The 19,329-nt window shown below is 39.4% G+C and overlaps 2 protein-coding genes across 10 annotated transcripts in view; one reads left to right on the forward strand and one right to left on the reverse strand.

Annotated features, from left to right (window-relative positions):
• The first annotated feature begins 19 nt into the window (after positions 1-19).
• Positions 20-6,088, forward strand: slc5a8 (solute carrier family 5 member 8). The gene is made up of 17 exons (XM_007577436.2): positions 20-484; positions 563-682; positions 1,500-1,565; positions 1,673-1,724; positions 1,829-1,896; positions 2,243-2,281; positions 2,608-2,723; positions 3,328-3,468; positions 3,549-3,678; positions 3,765-3,853; positions 3,962-4,071; positions 4,160-4,227; positions 4,334-4,420; positions 4,578-4,789; positions 4,868-4,968; positions 5,054-5,142; positions 5,215-6,088. Exons 1-17 carry the CDS (start codon positions 254-256, stop codon positions 5,329-5,331), a joined length of 1,836 nt encoding a protein of 611 aa, XP_007577498.1. The 5' UTR covers positions 20-253; the 3' UTR covers positions 5,332-6,088.
• Positions 6,089-8,778: 2,690 nt separating this feature from the next.
• Positions 8,779-19,329, reverse strand: part of lrmp (lymphoid-restricted membrane protein) — a 31,139-nt gene continuing 20,588 nt past the window's right edge. For 2 of the 9 annotated variants that reach the window (XM_016663408.1, XM_016663400.1), the window contains exons 24-40: positions 18,525-18,571; positions 18,345-18,433; positions 18,096-18,229; positions 16,041-16,125; positions 15,871-15,925; positions 15,756-15,783; positions 15,407-15,547; positions 14,981-15,115; positions 14,716-14,863; positions 14,581-14,618; positions 14,432-14,488; positions 13,545-13,606; positions 13,238-13,336; positions 11,844-12,032; positions 11,165-11,191; positions 10,643-10,794; positions 8,779-9,842 (exon numbers count right to left, since the gene is read on the reverse strand). In XM_016663408.1, the coding sequence (XP_016518894.1) occupies positions 9,700-9,842; positions 10,643-10,794; positions 11,165-11,191; positions 11,844-12,032; positions 13,238-13,336; positions 13,545-13,606; positions 14,432-14,488; positions 14,581-14,618; positions 14,716-14,863; positions 14,981-15,115; positions 15,407-15,547; positions 15,756-15,783; positions 15,871-15,925; positions 16,041-16,125; positions 18,096-18,229; positions 18,345-18,433; positions 18,525-18,571 (1,629 nt within the window). In that variant the 3' untranslated portion in view covers positions 8,779-9,699. Of the gene's footprint in view, positions 9,843-10,642; positions 10,795-11,164; positions 11,192-11,843; positions 12,033-13,024; positions 13,337-13,544; positions 13,607-14,431; positions 14,489-14,580; positions 14,619-14,715; positions 14,864-14,980; positions 15,116-15,406; positions 15,548-15,755; positions 15,784-15,870; positions 15,926-16,040; positions 16,126-18,095; positions 18,230-18,344; positions 18,437-18,524; positions 18,572-19,329 lie in introns of those variants that run through there. The other 7 variants (XM_007577446.2, XM_016663414.1, XM_016663393.1 and 4 more) reach the window with 6 other exon arrangements.

Here is a 19,329-nt window from a genome sequence, read left to right on the forward strand (position 1 = left end):
TGCTCACACACACGCTCACATAAAAAGTTTCGGTCTGTGGTCCTGCTCTCAGCTCAGTGTTGAGTGAGCAGGTGATGTGCCAGGACTTCCATTTATCCACAGAGGACTGCCTGTTTCTCAATAATAATATATATATATTTTTAAAACACACACACACACACACAGGGGAGGATTTGAGTTGCTTTCTAAGTAGATTGTTTACAAAAAAAAAGAAGAAAAAGAAAAAAATATAGAGAAAAGAACGAAAAAAAGAATGTCAGGGAGCTCTGTAACCAGCTCCTTTGCTGTAGCAGACTATGTGGTTTTTGCGGTCATGCTGCTGGTGTCCGCCGCCGTCGGGGTCTACTTCGCCTGGACCGACAGGAAACAGCGCAGCGCCGGGGACTTCCTGACGGGGGGCCGCAGGTTGACCGCCCTGCCCGTCTCCATGTCCCTGTCTGCCAGCTTCATGTCGGCCATCACGGTGCTGGGAAACCCAGCCGAGGTGAGACAAGGTGGGACGGACGTGTTCAGACACAAGCTTCGTCCTTCGCCGTCCTAACAGGTTCCAATTCGTGCGCAGGTGTACCGCTACGGAGCCAGCATCGCGTTTTACGCCGTCTCCTACGTATTCACAATGCTCATAACCTCCGAGGTCTTCCTGCCGGTCTTCTACAAGCTGAGCATCACGAGCACGTATGAGGTCAGAGTGGTTTAAACTTGTGGTGTTTTGTCATTTTTTGTAACCCGTGTAGCTCGCTCGTGTTCTTGGCGTGCTTAAGTGACACGTTTAAAGGGCTTGAATTATCAAAAAATGTTTGTCACGGTATTTCTTATTCAACTTAGAGTCTACTGTAAGGGAAAGTTGTTTTGTGATTAAGAAAAAACACATCTTATAAATGTTAGCTTACTAGAACAAGGTTCAGAACCAAATGGAAATTGTGTTTTTATATGTTTTCAGAACATAATATAGAGTTTAATCAAATTATCGGAAAGATTTAAGCTGTTTTTATGACATTTTGTCTTCCAAATGAATAAAAAAACCCCATTTAACTAGGGGCACCATGTGACTTATTAGGAGAGTGGGTGTATCATAAATGAAGAATATAGTTGTAAAAGTTTCTCTAAGTTTCGATTGTTCACAAATTTAGCTTCTTTTTTTTAAAGTCTGTCTAAGTTTAAGACGGTCATAATACAAGCACTGTTTTTCAGAAGTAGAATAATAGTTTTGTTTGTCTCAAACTGCATTTTGCAGACGATTATTTTAGGTTTTGATCTAAAGATGCATTTTAAAGTCTGATTTTTCAAGTTCCCAGTCAGAATAACAACAACAAAAAATCATTTTCGCCATTAAAGCCTGTTTTATATTTATCCAAATCTCATTATTTGTCAAGGTCATGACATAGGGGGTTGGGGGGTGGGGGTACTTTGGATGAACTAAAACAATTGCAAACCCTGGAAGGGTGAATGCTGGGATGTTGAAGTCATATTTTCTTTCTTTTGGGTCTGTTTCCATCTAGTACCTGGAGCTGCGTTTCAACAGAGCGACCCGTCTGATGGGAACCATGCTCTTCATTGTTCAGACAGTGAGTGTCGGGCCAGTGAGCACGTAATTACAGCTCACTCTGGGTAAAAGCACAAACCTGTCTCCTGCTGCTGGGGGACTTTTTTTTTTTTTGTGCTGTTGTTACAGATTCTTTATACCGGAATTGTCATCTACGCTCCGGCTCTCGCTTTGAACCAAGGTATGCGGTTAGATTCATGAGTCGTTCTTAGCCCTTCTTGGCCTTGTCCAGATGACTGACCGCGGTTTCATGGCCTCTCTCTCTCTCTCTCTCTCCCACTGCAGTGACTGGTCTAGATCTGTGGGGCGCCGTAATTTCAACGGGAGTGGTCTGTACTTTTTACTGTACAATGGTGCGTATTGAAAAATGCAAGTTAATGTAAAAAAAATGGAAAATGTGCTAGAAAGACTCATTTTCGAGAAAGTTCTGTGTTTCAAAAGTCGAAAATGTGAGACTGACTTCTTTTTGAGAATTTTCAACTTTGAACACTCAGAAATTTCCACGTTTTTTCTTGAAATTTCCAAGTTTTTCTCTCAACTTTTCAGAGTCAGAATTGTTCTTGTTTTTTCTGAATTTTTTTTCCCGATTTTTCTTTTTTTGGCTGAAATTCACTCCTCCTTTTTTTCTATCTACATTAGACCTAATGCGTCTTCATCCACACTAATTTACAAATTTGCTTGTGCTTTCCATTGGTGCAGGGTGGCTTAAAGGCAGTGGTGTGGACTGACGTAATTCAGGTAGGAATTTTTAAAGGAAAACATTTTTGTTTTAACACCCGCTAAAATAATATAAGACACATAAAGAAGTAATTTGACTATAGAACAACGTGTCATAATGTTTGCTGGTTTTGCTTGTACCACAACTCTTGGACAAAGACTGAAACTTCCAGTTTCTTTTGTCTTGATGCTTTTCCATAAGGTCGGATTAATGAACAGCAGAATTTTGTGCTACTTTGTGATTGCCGATCAAGTATAATCGTAATAAATACACCCAAAGTAATGCAACAAAAAGGGCCTAAATGTATTTGCGAGGCAATGTATAACAGGTCATTTTCTCCCTTTAGCTTGCCGTCATGTTTGCGGGCTTCCTCACCGTCATCATCCGGTCTGTAGTCTTACAAGGCGGAGTCATCAACATCATATCTGACTCACAGCAGGGAGGAAGACTAAATCTTTTGGAGTGAGTATGGCAGACTGCCGGGTTCAAATTACATTGGTGGCCAGTGCACCAACTTAATGCACTGGGCACTAGTTAATATACCTCGACTGGGTCTGTGTATAAACTTCAAGACTTTGGCGTCTTTGCTGGATTACTTCAGCAAAGAAGAAATCTTTGCTCACCTGTAGTGTGAGTTTTGCTGACATTGTGGAAATAAACCACAGAGTTTAAAAATATCGGCTGACTAGGTGTGTAGTTGAGGTTTTCTGGTTTTACATGAGGATCATTCACTGACCTGATTGCAGAAAGGGTGTTTACCGACTCTAGGCACCTTTTCATTCACTTAGCCGCATATCAGCAGCAGAGTCCTGAGATCCTGCGCCAGAAAACCTAAGGACCCACTCACACTCTGACGTATTCAGATCCTAAAAAAAATCAATGATTTTTGATAAACGTTTGTACTTATGAAACCTGAATAAAAATATCAACTGACATATTCACAAATTATTTGTCCTGATTCAACACCCGAGAGATTAGATAACACAGTTAATGAAAAGTTCATAACAATCAACAAACTAAATTTCAGGAACATCCGAAGTAATCTCCTCCCTACTTTTGTCATCAGCTTTGATCCAAACCCGCTGAGGAGACACACGTTTTGGACTCTGTCTATCGGAGGGGCATTCATTTGGCTCAGTATCTATGGGATCAACCAGGCACAGGTTCAAAGATACATCGCCTGCAAGAGCATGACTCAAGCCAGACTGTAAGTTCTGCTCTCCAAAGGCACAAGTTCATTGGAGCGGGTCGTTAGAGCTTTTCATCTGATGTTTCTCTTTGTTCTAGTTCCTTGTTCATCAACTTGTTGGGGCTTTGGTCCATTTTACTGAGCTCAGTGTTCGCAGGAATGTGTCTGTTCTCAGTCTATAAAAGTTGTGACCCCTGGACCACCGGACTTATTTCTGCTCCTGATCAGGTGCGGGTCCATCATTGCGTGAACCGATTTCTTTGAGTATGTGTGTGAAGTCTCCAATGACGATGGATCTTTTGATGACACCCTAGCTGATGCCATATCTGGTGATGGACATCTTGGGCGGTTATCCTGGCCTTCCTGGACTGTTTGTTGCGGCAACTTACAGCGGATCTCTGAGGTTCATAGCTATCTTTGAAAGCTCAGATATACACAGATTTCTTTTCTTGTGTTCACTACAGCCTCTTTCTTGGAGTTTGTCTTATATGTTATGTGTTTGGTTCCTCAGCACTGTGTCTTCCAGCATCAATGCACTTGCCGCAGTGACAGTTGAGGACATCATAAGACCATACACCAACTTTTCGGAAAAGCGCCTGACCTGGATATCAAAGGGAATGAGTAAGTGGATAATTGGTACTAATAAAACAAGTTGGGAGTTGAAAACTTTGATCGCCAACATGAAAGGTTTTCCCATTGTTGTCTGCAGGTTTTTTCTATGGGATTTTATGCATTGGAATGGCTGGACTGGCCTCTTTTATGGGAGGAATCTTGCAGGTAGCAATCTGCCCAAGCAGTTTTCATTGGTTTAATTATGCCAAGACATGTGTCCGATGGTTTGTGGTTTATAATAAGAACAGTTTGCTTGATATATTTTAAACAGGCAGCCATCAGTATTTTTGGGATCATTGGTGGCCCTTTGCTTGGCCTGTTCACGCTGGGGATTCTATGTCCACTGGCCAACTCTAAAGTAGGTCTGCTTTCATGTAGATGGAGCCTTTTGGTATTACAGTTCTAGTAAACCATTGGTCTGAAGTCATTTTTTTAATATTATGTAATCTTAGATTTCTTGTGGTTTCTGTACGTCATTGGTTTCTGAAAGGCTGCCCTATTGTTCTGTCTTCCAGGGAGCTTTATCAGGCCTTTTCTCAGGCATGGCGTTATCTCTTTGGGTGGGTATTGGAGCTCAGATATACCCTCCGTCCAATGCCTTGAGTCAACCTCTACCTCTATCCACTGAGGGATGCAATTTCACTACGGCCCATGGCTCGAATTGGACCTCCAGCACTTTACCAATTCAGAACTTCACATCAGTGGCTCCAGTACACCATGGTGACAAGTAGGTGTTTGAAAATGTTGGTCTCTGACTCTCCAGTTTGGCTCAACTTACATTCATAACACTTACTTCTCTCACCAGGTGGGTGCTGACCGACCTGTACTCTCTGTCCTATCTGTACTTCAGTCCATTGGGAACCATAACAGCGATCACCGTAGGACTGGTCGTCAGCATCTTGACAGGCAAATTGATATTTCTCTTAAGCTAACTTTTGTCTCTTACCAAGACTTTGTGATGCTCATTTTTGTCTGTTTTTGTGTGTTCAAGGAGGTTACAACCTCAAAGTGGAGCCGAGCCTTATCTTAAAGAAGGAAGACACAACCATTTACCATTTCATCAAAACGTTTACAGGGAGAGTGAGTTCTGCTGCACCGAGAAAAATTACACCCAAGCTCTTATGAAATACTGAACTTTTGTGTCCTGTTTAGATCAAGCGTCGAAGTGGACATCTGGACCTGAAGAAGGACAGAGAGATGACATTCGGCAATGCTAATCCCGCTTTTAGCGATTTTGAGCTGGACCTTGCAAAAAGTGGACTTTCTTGATGAAAAGAAACCAATCTTTGGTCAACAATTTGGAGCGTTTAATTATTTTTGTCTAGTCTCATCAAAAAGAATGGCAGTAAAGAATGACAGAATATATAGGATTGGTAGTAACTGTAATTATATTTTCTGAAAGCTTTGGTTTCCGGGTTCTTTTGTACAATCAAGAGCGCTTATACCTGCCGTTTGTACAAAATGTACACAATTCAAGCATTGTTTCACAGACTGGCCAAAATCTTACACCATAGATAGTCATTGCCAAAGTAGTGCGTGTTTGAGAGAAATCATACCCATTCCTCAGCATGCTTACTTCGTGTACCTGTCAGGAATGCTTTGATAACATACAAAAATACTCTGCTGGACAGCTTGTTTCATTCTAGTGCCATTCAGAGTAGGTTCTGTACACAAGAACTTCTGGTGACATTAGGAGATTGTCTGAATGAACAGTTTCATGTTAATTGTGAGCAGACACACTGGGGGAGAAGGGGCAGGAGAGGGGGGAAGAAAGACCTGCCAAGGAACTGGGCAGGTTACACATAAACTTCCTTGCTTATTTCTAGGTTTTGGTGATCTGTCTAGAATGATCATGTCACCTGTTGCTTCCTGCAGTAATTTGATGACAGGGCAGTTTTTCTTTCTTTACCCCAATGAAACCGTCTGCCGGTTATGTTTTTGTGATTCAAGACATTTCCACTCTAAATGTTATGTAATTTGATGATTGTACAATGACTGAGTATTCCATAAAGGTTTGAGAAACCCAGAACATCCTTGCTCCCTTTATAGATTTTACCTAATTCATTGATGAACGCAAAAGAACAACCAGCTTGCTAACAGCAGGAGTACAGGTGAGTTTTATAACGACCCCAATTTGGGAAGAGCATCTGCATTGACCTTTGCCCTTAGATCAAATGGATATCTCAATCCAGATGATATTTATTTCCTCATAATCCCGTCTATTTTGTGAAGTACACCATTCCTTCCTGCATCAAAACACTTCACTGGTTCATCTTAAAGAACTGACATATTTGTAGAGAGAAATCTAAATTTAAATATCTGTGGTACCTGGATATTGGCCTCTAAGAGCCAATACATTTTTTTTGTTCTCCACTTTCACACATGAATAGTCTTTTCATTCACGAACTGAAGTAAGGCTGAGAGCGCAAAGATTATGAGGTGAATGGCGCCATCTGCTGGAGGATAACGACTCCGCAACAACCAATTTTTTATTTTATTTTATTTTTTAAAGTGGATGAAACTTCTGTACATGCCATAAATAAGAATTAGATGCGACAACCACCATATCTGTAAAAACATGCTTGTTTCATGAAGGTAGCACTCTGATCCGTTGCTACTTCTAGACAAAATATTTTGGTATAAAATTTAACTCCAAAAGATTTTTTTTTTGTTGCATGTCTCAATCCAATTATCCACCCAGTAACTTCTTCCCTCAACTTAGATTTATTCTCAACCATAAACTTTCCCCAAATTCTTGACTTTATTTTGTTTTTTTCTAAAAATATTTAGCTTAATTTGGGTTGTTGCCCAAATGTCATAATTAGACTTGATTGTGTATTTGGGAGAAATCAGAAATAGTTCAAAATTCAATTTAAGCTAAATCCCAGGCTAACCCATCGTTTCCCAAAAAAAGTCCACAAATATGAAAATTAAAAACAATAAATCTCCAAAACAAGCTTAAAAAATCTGATGACTGAAGTCAAAATTGCATATAATAAATATTTAGAAGTTTTGTTAAAATATCTGATCTGAAGACGAGACAAAATGAACAGACCTGAAAGGGTTCATTTTCAACAAAAATGAGCATCAGCTCAGCTCAGATAACTCTCACTTTGTTTTTTGCTGCCAATTTTCAAACACTGGTTGAATTTGTTTGGAATTTTATTTATAATACCAATAAATCATATCCTGTCATATTTTTCCTGAATGGAATAAACAACTGCTGATCTTCAACAGATGTGTCAAACCCCACCCGCCTTTTTTTTCTTTTTTTTTTCAGAACCACAAGTTGCAGCAGGATTTAATTGCGTGGCTCAGTGTTTACAGCTCGCTTGTCCTCAGAGTGGAAAGAAGGAACTGTGGAATAAATTCAGCTACATTTGATTTAGAAAATTTTAAACTAATATTTCCTCCCCTCCCCCTTAAAGCCATGTTTCAGGACCCCACCACAGAAACTTGGCCAGATGTTCCTCTTTCCATTTGCTTGTTGCTTCTCATGGACCATGTGGAATGTCGAATTGGACATTCAGAGCTCTTCAGCACACAAACACTGCATCACTAAGCTGTGCTCATGCAAATTATTACCAGCAACACATCTGGTTCAGTTTAGTAACTTCTGCTTTGGTGCTACAATTATCTGCTGTTAATATCGACATGAGAGGGAAAAGGGATATCCCTTTTCAAATAGGGAAGTGCATTAAAAAGCTGGCTCCATGTTGAAAATTATTGGCTTGTTGGGTAAGACACTGCCCTGTAAAAGTATTCATGCTCCTCAAGCTTTTCCACCTGAAGTAGACCAAAATAAAGAAGTGCATCATTGTGAAACAACAACAACAACAGGTCAGGGATAAAGTTGTTGAGATGTTTGAAGCTGGGTTTAGTTATAAAAAAAACTTCATAAGATCTTACGAAGCACAGCTTAAACCCATCAACTGAATATGGCAACAATACCCAGAAATGGCTAAAAAAGGGCAAAGAGAATTTTTCAGAGAAGAGCAACCTTGAGGTCCAAAACTGGAGGAGCTGCCTGAACACAGCTCAGAAAGAGAGAATCTGTCAACAGGAAAACAGTCAGTCATGCACTGGGTAAATGTGGCCTTTATGGAAGAGTTGAGAAAACTGTAAGAAGACTGCCAAGAAGTTTGCCACAAGCTCTAGAGAGGACAAAGAAAGCATGGTGTTCTGGTTCGATGAGACCAAAATGTACTTTTTGTTCCTACAGTCATTAAACGACCTCCGCACACCATCCTGCCACAGCACTGCTTCAGCTGAGGCAGTGGTGAGCGGTGCAGATGTGTCTTTAGTTGGAGCAGGGAAGATGGTTAAGATTAACTTTGAAAAAAAAAACAAACAAACAAACTATAAAATCTACTAAATATACATTTGAGAGATTGAATTTAAATGAATTTTGAGAATTTTGTTTGTAAAAACATATCAAATTTGCATGATTGATGCAAATTTGAGCACAACTGTAAACACTTGTGCACAAATTTGCATCAATCATGTAAAATCCAGATAAAGTCCGTTGAGAATTTTGTTGCCATGCAACAAGTGACAGCAGAGTTTGCATGGCATCAATACTTCTGCAAGGTGTTTCAGCTGGGAGGAAAGAAGAGAGATTCAAATCGACCAAAACAACTGAAGTAGTACATCATTAATTCCATATTCCAGGTGTGTGAGTGTCTTTGAGGACGGATTAAATTTACGCTGGGATGATGTCGTTGCAGAATAGGCTACTTTATTTGTGCAAAGATCCATGCATCCTCTTTGGGACATACAAAAGTGTATTCAATTAAACTTTGGGAGCCACAGAAAGAAATTGAGTAAAAACAAATTAAGTTGGTGTTCAAACTTAAAGAAAAAGAAAACAACAAAAAACGGTGTTCAACCTAAAAAAAAAAAAGAAGAAAAAAAACATTCGTCTTTAATCAATAACAATATCAGTACCTGGTGATGTTTAGCTCTGAAGTAAAAAGATCCATCTCTCTTCACTCAAAGCTAATAATCGTATACATTTCAAACTAAATAAAATAAACTCACAGCCAGTGTTTGTAGACTTCAGCTTATATCAATATAGCTAAGTCAACTGTTATGTTCTGTTACCAGAAAGTTAAATAAAAAATCTATTAAAACATTTGTAGTTTTCTAAGCAAATGAAATGTGCTTCAACACACTTGTGCCATCATTCCTCAGTGTGACATAATTGGTCAGCGCTATGCTAGCTCTTTTTGACACATCATGATTTAACTGAATGCGTTATCTCATGATCAGCTGTTTCCAGCAGTACTGATCAAAACCTTCATGTTTTCAGGTTGCCCAGTGGTAAAAACACTGGTCAGCACAACCTCTCCTGTAAACAGAGACGAGCAGAAACACAGACTAAATTAGCAAACATGATCCGATACATAATAATAATAATAAAAAAGTCATCTATACGGTTGACCATCCTTCCCAGCCTCAAGGCCTGGCCTGTACTGTTAATGCAACTCTTGATTCAGGAAAATTGAGGCACCAGTAAACGTCCCAACAGTCTCTGCTCAGGAGTGGCAAACTGTCCGTCGTCACCATGCTAGTGTGAGGAGACGTACTGCAGAGGGGTTGAGGGGCTCAAGAACCACCCGCCTCACGGTACACCGTCTACACAGGTGGCTGTCCGTTATGCCGGAGCCCAGTGTAAGGCCACAGCAGCTGCTGGATGGTCATCCAAGAGTCTCCTGTCCCCACCGGCGCTGCGTCGACGGCTGGCTGCGTCACCAAACTGAACAGGAGTGCAAGAAGGCCTGTGGGTAGCACAAAAGTGGGAGGTAAGGCTTTGGAGGGGAAGATGCATTTTATATTTCAGGACAGGCATTTTAGCCCATTAATGTATAAGGTTGGCAAACAGACGAAAAACACAGTAAAAACTTGGAGTTTAGGGAGATTCAAAGGAAGAAATGCACTAAGATTCCTTCAGGTAGGTCAAAGTGACTTATTTTGGCAAACAAAACACACAGCAGTCACTAAGCTCTTTCCTTCACAACTAAGAATAAACAGTTTTCCTGGGACAGCAAGTTATTTCTCCACCATTAGGACATTGAGCAGCTGCTACATGAGCATGACTGACTGGTTCTGATTGGTCGTTTCTGACCGGGAGCTGTGAATTTCTTCAGACGGCAACAGTAGCTCAGAGAAAAGGCGAAGAAGCTTGATTTTTTCCCCCCCACAGATTGTCTCGTATCAAACTGTCGTGACATAGTAAAAGTTTTAACCACATTTTTTTCATAAAAAGTTACATTTCCCATCTTTAAAGGTGTCTGGGAGAACTGAGTTTAATTCAAGTTGGTCATGTAAAAAGCAGCATCACTAAATTTAAAATTGCCTGAAAGGTTGAAGCGTTTGCACATTAAACCGTTTTTATTACATCCAGATATATAAAACCCTATAATAAAAAAAAGGATGTTCTATATACTCATATCTGATTGCTTGTAGTGGAACAAAAGAAAACAAACTACATATTGTGGCCAGAAACTTTGTTTCTCCTTCTGCTCATTTTAACCCTCTAATAAGACGTATAACTTTTAGTAGAAGCTGACGTGTTTACCTGCTAACACCACCACAATAGCAAACCACAGCCAGAGCCCTCTGCTTCCTCTGGCCACTGCTGCCGCCGAGGCCTTGGAACTGGTCAGGTTTTGGGAAACAGACTGAGGAATTCCAGGCTCTGTAGTTGTGGGGCTGGATGAAGGACTTGGACTGAAGGAGCAAGAAAGAAATGTTAGTCAATGATCACCTGAAGCTAGTCTATGAAGGATGGTTAACCAGAGGGGAAACTGTAAAGCAAGTGAGTCAACTTAACAAAAATGAATCGGGATGGAGGTAAAGCCACCAGAAGATGTTTCAGGAAACATCCCTTTCATTTATGGTAAACTGTGCGATGAACAACAAGCGGTAAATTAAATGAAATCTGAAGTTAGATCTGATGTTGGAAGCCACCAGTTTTGCCGTTTTAAAGACAGACAAGCATTTATATCAATGAACAGAATGCAAAAGCTGTGCAAAGCTCTAAAGTGGTCTGACTGGCAAGTGGGTTGGAGAATAAACTTGACAGACGCTCTGCACTTACAGCATGACAAACAGTTCATCCTGACTCCTGAGTTATTTGTAAGGAAGAAAAGAAAAGACAGATATAAAAAAAGCTCATTATTTGCTTGCGTGCACAGGATAGACACTTGACCCCACAGTAGATTAGGTTCAACCAAAAAAAAACAAAAAAAAACAGCTTGCACAGAAATTGTTAAAACACAGGAATGAATTAATATTAGGGACAGAACAAGGTTGGCAAGGATCAACATGGAATAGATGCTTTACAAAAACAGTCTGAGCTCCAGCCTCATGCAGAAGTCACAAATCAACACATGTCACATTCATCTCAACTCAAAAAAGTATAAGTGTAATGTTAACAGAAAGCTGCAGAAAGTAAAGAAGTTGGCCCAGCTTTATCCCATTAAAAGAAAGTTTCATCACTTAGGAGGTTCCTCAAGTTCCTTTTAACTTTAAGACAAATTTATGAAGATCTTTTTTTTTTTCCAAATTATTACAATTTCAGGTAACGACTCAGGCAAACTGCTGGTGAAGCAGTAAGCATCTGCCGTCAACATGACAGTTGTGCATAAAATAACTTATTTGAGCTGGCAGTCATTACTCTATTGGTGGTTTGCATTTATTAAACAAAGGCCACCACAGGTGAGGACCACAGGAACCTCACTGAAGCCAAGTGATCAACTCCTTCACTGTGCTTTTACATTTGGCTCGCAGACAGTAGTGCTTCAGGAAGCTGCTGGTGTTCTTTTGGTTTCACTAACGTCTTCTGGGGCAGAAGGAGAGAGGTGAGTTTCTGGCCCAGCTCAGTGAGGCTGGACCTCCTCCTTTCCTCCACCACCGCCTCCTTCGGCTCGTCGTCCGACTGGCAGTCTGCGCTGCTGCAGGACGGCCTGTGGGCATGCATGGTCATGCGTTCACAAAAAACAGTGTTCAGAACAGTGAGGCTACAAAACCACAACGTTTGGTGAGCAGACAGATGTCATGCATGAAGAGCACCAAAAAAAAGAAGAAAAAAGAAAAAAAAAAGCTGGTAAAGCTGGTAAGATGGACACCAAGTTACATTTTTTTTTAAAAACAAGAATAAAGACGATTTACATTTTAGCAAAAATAGGAATGCATTTCAAGTCAAGCAAATTACAGCAGTTTGAAAAATATTTATACCCCTTGAACTTTACAAAAGTATTAGTATTATTCAGCCAATTCTTTGCAAAAATCCATGTCACTGACATTACAGCAAACTGAGCCTTTTACGTTATGTCTCAAAAATTTTGATCATTTTTGCAAAACATCAGTAAACAATTTTCAAATCTTGACACAGATTGCCTAATTGGATTTAAATCAGAACTTTGGGCCACTGGAACATATGGTTTGATTGAAATGATTGAAACTCTGGCTGAGTTTTTTTTTATTAACACAATCAAGTAACTATACTACCTTGAGTTGTTATAAAAACCTGTATAAATGTTTTCCTCCACATGCTTGATGCATCACTTCTCATTGCATCAAACGTCAAATGGATGCAGTGAAGTTTATGAAGTGATAAAGTGACAAAACATGAGAAAAATTCAAGGGGTATTAACATTTGTAGAAGGTGATGTGGATGTTTTAAAACCAGAGCATTAAGCCATAAAGCAATTTCACACCTTTACATACATCAAATTGTAATTTTGGTAAACAAATATTGGACAGCGTATTGGATGGTGTCATCAACCAATTAAGACCCGTCTCTGTGCACAAACAGCAGCTCAGGTCTTAGTGGGTTTGCAGCAGCAGCACAGACCATTAAAACAGCCCGTTTCCAAAGACACTTCCTCATGCAAAGAACTTCATGCATAAAAGATGGCTGTCATGTGGTTTAGTGTCATTGCTGGGTTTTTTTTTCTGTGTTTCTGATCAACTTCAGTTTTTTTTTTGTTAAACTATTTGGCCTGCACACTCAAAATGCAAACACGCTTCCTCATCCTCTCAGAAAAAAAAAGAAAAAGAAGTTGATCTCATCATGTTTCATAGCTAAAAGTTAGCAGCCATCTTTATGGATGAGGGTTTGCTTTGAAACACCGAGGTGACGCAGCCAGAGTGACGTCCATCTCCTTACCCCTTGGTCATGTCAGGGGGGTCTTCAGTGTCAACCCAGGCCGCAGAGCTAACAAAACGCTTTAGCGGCGGCCGTGTCATGCTCTTCCCTGCCACATTCCTGGAAACCATCGTTATCACATAGGGGCATAATAAAAACAACCCTCCAAGTAACAGCACACCGTGGAGAAGAGTAAAACCACCAATAACAAAAGGAATGGACAACTGAAGAAGTCCACTTTGAATCAATGCAATGACATTTTCCTCAGTGTCTTCTCTCATGAATGGAGAGTATTTTTTTTTTTATTTTTATTTTTTTTACTACTTACCACGGGGATCTCCTGGTCAACCTCTCTACTTCACTCTCTGGGCCATCTTGACCCATTCTGGGCTGTAACAGGAAAAAACTTTTGTCTTAAGCAAATTAGAACAATGATCATCATAACTGTTAAAATAGGTCCAATTTTCCAAACCACTTCATGAGGACATGATTGTGTTTTGCATGCGTTTGTAGTTTAACCACAAATTAACCAGACAACCTTTATAGTTGGGTTTTAGTTTGTTAACAGTGTTCCCCAGATTCAAACCACCTCCTAAATTATGACGCCACATCTCATCTTATTCTGAAAACGCTCATGAGTCAAAATATGTTGCAAAGATATTCACATCCTCTTTTCTTTTTGCATTTCATCACACAACAAACTGCACTGCCTTTTTTTTATTTATTTATCTTTTGTGCAATTTTCTGTGGTGGAAAACAACTATGTATTCCAAAAGTGAAATTGAGAAAAGTGACAGTTTTCAAATGATTTAACAAATAAAAATCTGAAATGTGTGTATTCCACATATCGTCCCTGTATGGTCGAGCGGTAAGCAAAAAGCCAGTGTTGGCTTCTTACTTGGAATGTTTTTTTTTTATCTTACTTTTTTTTTTTTTACAAATAATTTTTTTTCTTTTGCTTCACAGTTATCCTCTAGTGTGTTGATTTATCACATAACGCGAGTAAAAACTATATTCAAGTGTGTAGTTGTACTATGACAAAATGTGGAAAGGTTTTTGATAGTAGACATATTTTGGAAACATTGTCAGACATTGTTCCTCAGCACAATCTGAACTTTTTGTTTTATTTATTTGTTTGAATCTCATCCATCTTTGAGAAATTGACTACCAGGAAGATGAATCCAAGTGCATTTTACTGACATTTGTGATTCTTACCATATCAAAGTGAAAGGTTCCAATAGGAACCATGCTGACTCTTCTGGATCTTTCCGGCTTTGAAAAGAAAAACAAAACAAAACTCATCAAAGCCAGAAAAAAGAGGAAACACACTCAATTCTAGTCATTCAGGTCCACAAGTAACAAACCGTGTATTTAAATGGCGGCTTCTTGCCACGGAAATCATCTGTCATTAAAAAAAATAAAAAATAATAAAACATTTAAAAATTGGTTAAAAGGTAAGAAAATTAATTTGAAAAGTTTTATTTGCGAGGCTCCAAAACCTTTTTGTGTTTGTGAGCCAAACGATCTCTCACTCTGCATGAGCGCCTCTCTGAGCTCGAGCAGCTCAGCATGTTCTTTCGTGTACGTCCTCCTCAGGTTCTCAACGTGCTGGATCATCACCTCCACCGCTTTACCAATACGATTCTCCTGTCGTCCAGACAAAGCGGCAGTTTTTGTCAATGTTTTTGTCAAAATGAAATGGAAAAAGAAACAAATAATAAAAAAAAAACAACTATAGTTTTGCTGCAGGTGTTTTCATCTGACCTGGTGAATAGCTCCAAGCATTTCAGAGCGACTGGACACTCTGGTCATGGACTGGATGAGAATATCTAAGTTTTTCTGGAGCCTCTGGATGATCTCCATCGACTGGCTGTCATCTTCACACAAAGGAGTGAGAGCCTAGGAGGGAAAAGTGAGGTGAAATGAAAATAGGACATAAATGTAACAACTCCACATTCCCACAAGATATCATCAAGCCATCATCAGTATTTCATCTTTTTTTTAAAATATGATTTTAAGGGCCAGAAATACCCCGGATCATCTGATTTAGAAGATTAAATTAATTCAACATTCATTTAAGCTTCTGGAAATAAACCAACGTTTGGCTCAATTGTACTGAAGCAGGGGAAGAGAAGACATGCAGGGTAACTATTCTCTAAGAAGTGAAAAGTTAAAGGTTCAAATTTGGACCTGCAACAAGCCTTGGCAGCTGGACACTTCTCTGCGAACATTTTCTTCTGCGAGGTCACGCGACCTCTCCTCCAATCGGAGCCTTTTCTCCAGGGTGAACATGTCACATTTGAATCCCAGTGCGAGGCGCTGGAACTCTGCCTGGAATAGTAAAACACATTGCACTGCAGACATTTTCATAAAAGTTATCTAAATGGAAGAAAATAACTCAGATTTAAAGAAAATTATATCAATTCGGATTAGAAGCATTTATTCTATAGCCATAAATTAAATGTGCTTCTTATTCCTAAATTAACCGCCCAAAGCAAACAAATTCTTCACATATTCCAAAGTTAGTTGTTCTGCTTACCTCAATCTCCTTATCAGTAGGAGATGAGCTATAGAAAGAGTTTGAGAAAATCATTCCTTAAATAGCTCAGGACTTGTTTTTTAAAGAAAAGGGTCATAAGTGTCTGTTATCTTACCTGTTCCTGTCGTCTTTGAAAACATCGTTGGAGTCAGAGGTCAAGGATGAATCCGCTAGAAAACAAGCCGGTAGAAGTTTTAGACCAAGCAAAACTTGAAGAACTGAATTCACTTTAAAGTGTGAAAAAACTTTATATTCAGGAGCTTTCAATGAATGCGTGTGACTTACATTGTCTCCTAGGGGCCAGGCTGATCTCACTTGGTTCATCCTGGATATGGTTCTTCTCAACAGCATCCATGATGTGTGCCAGATTCTGCAAAGTTTGTACAAAACATTGCGTCTCTTCCTCCTTTTTTTGCATTTCCTGCTCTGGCGCCTCCATTTCAGACAACTCTTTACTGTCAATTCCCACCTTTTTACTCCTTCCTCCTTCCTTTAGAACAATCGACAAGACTCTTTATTATTTAGAATGAGCCTCTCCTTATTGGAGATAAAAATCAAACTGTGCTCTGTTCTTCCCTCCCTCTCCTTCGATAGGCTCACACGATCGTACACATGCAAAACTGGAAAGACAACAACCTTTTCCAGTTTACATGTTCAGGCTGCAATACACCAATGTAGAGTCTTGTTGTGGGTGGAGGAATTTTATCTTCGCGTAACAATCTTCACTCAACATTTCAGGTTGTTTAAGGAGACTGCTGAAAAAGGTCGTAATATTTTGGAGCATGTTCTAATGATGGTAATTTTTTTGCACTTAATGACTCAAAGAGCAGCTTCTTGAGATCAGTCTTACTAAACACAAAGCTAACTGGTTGATGAGGAGTTATCAAGCATATTCAGCTACAACAATAAGCTTTTCTAGCACCCTAGCTTCAGACAGAAACCAAGAAGGCAGCCTTGCCCTATATGGGTTAACCAGAAAGCTAGATTTTTGCGTTCAGTTTTACAAGCTACACCCAGGCTTAAGAGACCTATAACCGAGGACTCCAGGGAACCACAGGTAAAGCCTATATCCTCAAGGGGAAAAATAAAACATAAAACCATTTCATGAGTAGCTCACCTACCAAAACAATTCCAAGAGCATATCAACGATTCATCCAGAAGGCCATAAAACAACACACAACAACAGACTGCAGCACTGTAGACCTTATTTTCCTGAAATTCAGTCACATTTCATGGTTCAACAATAAGGACTGGGCTACAATGGAACTCACTGTACAGTTCAAAGTCAAAACCATTCCTGGTAAAAATGAACACACGGCCGTCTGACATGCACAAAAAAACATCAACTTCAAGACTCCAAAGTTCTTTGTGAATATATGAACTGAAGAAATGAGTTTGTGCCCTTAATGTTAAGTCAGTTTATGCTATGTAACAGACTAAGCACTAGAAAATCCCTCTCTGACTGGTCCACTCTAAAACATTCATTTTTTTTTTGAGCTATTCAAAAACTTGACTAATCCAAATCTTCCATTGGATTAGATCTGGATTTTGATGCTTTATTCAGGCTGTTCCTGGTTGAATTCCCTCTAACTCGGTTGAATCAAAATATTTCTACAAAAAAGAAGGGTGAGGCATTTGCTAGATTCCTCCACACTAATCTAAAAGATTTATTGTCATTTGATTAAAGTTGTTGCAACCAACAGTTGCACAAGCAGTTTTTAGCTAACAGGGACAGATTGAGATGTGAAAAATGATCTGAAACACAACAGAGTTACAGAAGAGCGAAAAATAGATTTGCAAGGAGGCAAATAATTTCACATCAATGTATTTAAATGTAGTGCAAGTGGATGAAAACTCTACTTCTCGTTTTTCTATTAAATTAATTTATAAAAAGAGTTAAAATCCTGTTGCTTTGCTATATTTGTAGTGTTTTTACAGAGGTGATGCTTGTTATAAAAGGTTGATAACTGATCTCTAATTTCCCGTTTTGCAGGCCTAAAACTAAAATAATAAAATAAAAATCCTCAGAACAGGGTTTCCCCCAGTGTACTATAAGCCTGGCGGGCCACCAGGCTTTACTTGCCTCCCACTAGGCCAAGTTTATTTATTTATTATTTATTATAGGTTTTAAGACTTTATAGTTGGTGTTTAGGTATTGCTAATAATGTCTTCCAATAACACATTATTACCTAGTGATATGTTCATATTTCCTAATTTTGTATTTTCAAATTTCAAAGCCCTACCAATGGGCTTAGCATGTTTTCTAGGGGAAACTCATAGAAACCTATATAAAATAATAAATAAATCAATTTATACAGTCTATTTTATGCCATGGCTTACCTGTGAAAAGGGGAGGTTAGAGGATGTGCTGCCTTTTCCACCTCCTGATTGGTTGTTTGGTCCGATCTGTGATTCTGACTTAGGAGAGCCGCTCTCAGAGGTGTCTGGCCCATTGCTTGTGAGCTGGTTCATCGCTTGGAAGAACATTAAGCGAGTCAAAGGTACTCATATATGTAAGAATGTGTATGCAAAACACCAGCTGCATATCCTGCTTTCATACAGAGTAGATGTTTTGTTTGCTCCTTTTACCTGCCATGCTGGTTGGAAGAGCTTGACCATCAGGCATATCATCCTTAACCATCTCTTCTTCCTCTACCAGCACAGGTAAGAGACTTGTGCCGCAAAAGAACACACTTCACAGGTAAAACACCACAACACTGCAAACCTGAAGCATAATTAAGTGGCGACAAAAAACAAACAAAACCTCACCTGTCCTCAGCTGCTGATTTATCTCCTGACGGGTCACGACTAAGGCTCTAAAAAGAAAAACAAGAAAACCTCAAGTTTTTTTTTTTTAAAGGCTTTCCCTCTCTCTTGTATCCCACATGATTTCATATTAAAAAGAAGAACCACAGAGCGTACCTGTCCCACGGCAGAGTAATGCCATCTGAGCTTTACAGAGTGTGGAAGAGAGATGAGGCTGACTTCTTATATAATGTGAAAGTCAGGCACGCACAGAGAGAGAGCTCTGCAGCTTTATAAGTGTGTGTATATCGGGCTGGAAATGGTACCAAGTTGACACAGGCATAATACTAAGTGGTGGAGGCGGACTGCCTGAAAACAGTGTGAACACTCTCACACAATGGGAGTGAGGTGAGAGCTCAGATCAGTGCAGTGGCATCTTGTGCAATGAGTGTACATAATATCCGTTATGACGCAGCTTGGAGTGAACAGGTTTGCTTTAACGTTTCACTGAAAAACAACAAATGGAGAACTTTTGTACCGTTTTGTACTTAAGGCAACAAATCTGCCAGCTGCCAAGAGACCCATAATGGTTTAACTAGAACAACAGTTGAAAGACTTTTTTATTCATTAGTACTTATTTATGTGACAGTGTACAATAGGTGATTTGTTTTCCTACAGTACGTTTAGATTTTGGATTAAAAACAGCACATAATAAAATGTACCAGGAATCTGGCTGGTGTCAAGAACTGAATGATTTCCAGCCTGATTGACCAATTGGAACCCAGAAATCAAGTCTTATTTTAATTAAATCAACAGACCAAACCATAAG

The sequence above is a fragment of the Poecilia formosa genome, unplaced genomic scaffold, assembly GCF_000485575.1.
Source record: "Poecilia formosa unplaced genomic scaffold, Poecilia_formosa-5.1.2 Scaffold9, whole genome shotgun sequence".
Classification (NCBI taxonomy): Eukaryota; Metazoa; Chordata; class Actinopteri; order Cyprinodontiformes; family Poeciliidae; genus Poecilia; species Poecilia formosa.

What these genes read in the sequence shown, in the direction of transcription:
- slc5a8 (XM_007577436.2), top strand. Translation starts at nt 254, where the DNA reads ATGTCAGGGAGCTCTGTAACCAGCTCCTTTGCTGTAGCAGACTATGTG. An exon ending in TGTGGACTGACGTAATTCAG is followed by an intron (nt 2,282 to 2,607) that starts GTAGGAATTTTT and finishes TTCTCCCTTTAG; the next exon opens with CTTGCCGTCATGTTTGCGGG. An exon ending in AGCATGACTCAAGCCAGACT is followed by an intron (nt 3,469 to 3,548) that starts GTAAGTTCTGCT and finishes TCTTTGTTCTAG; the next exon opens with TTCCTTGTTCATCAACTTGT.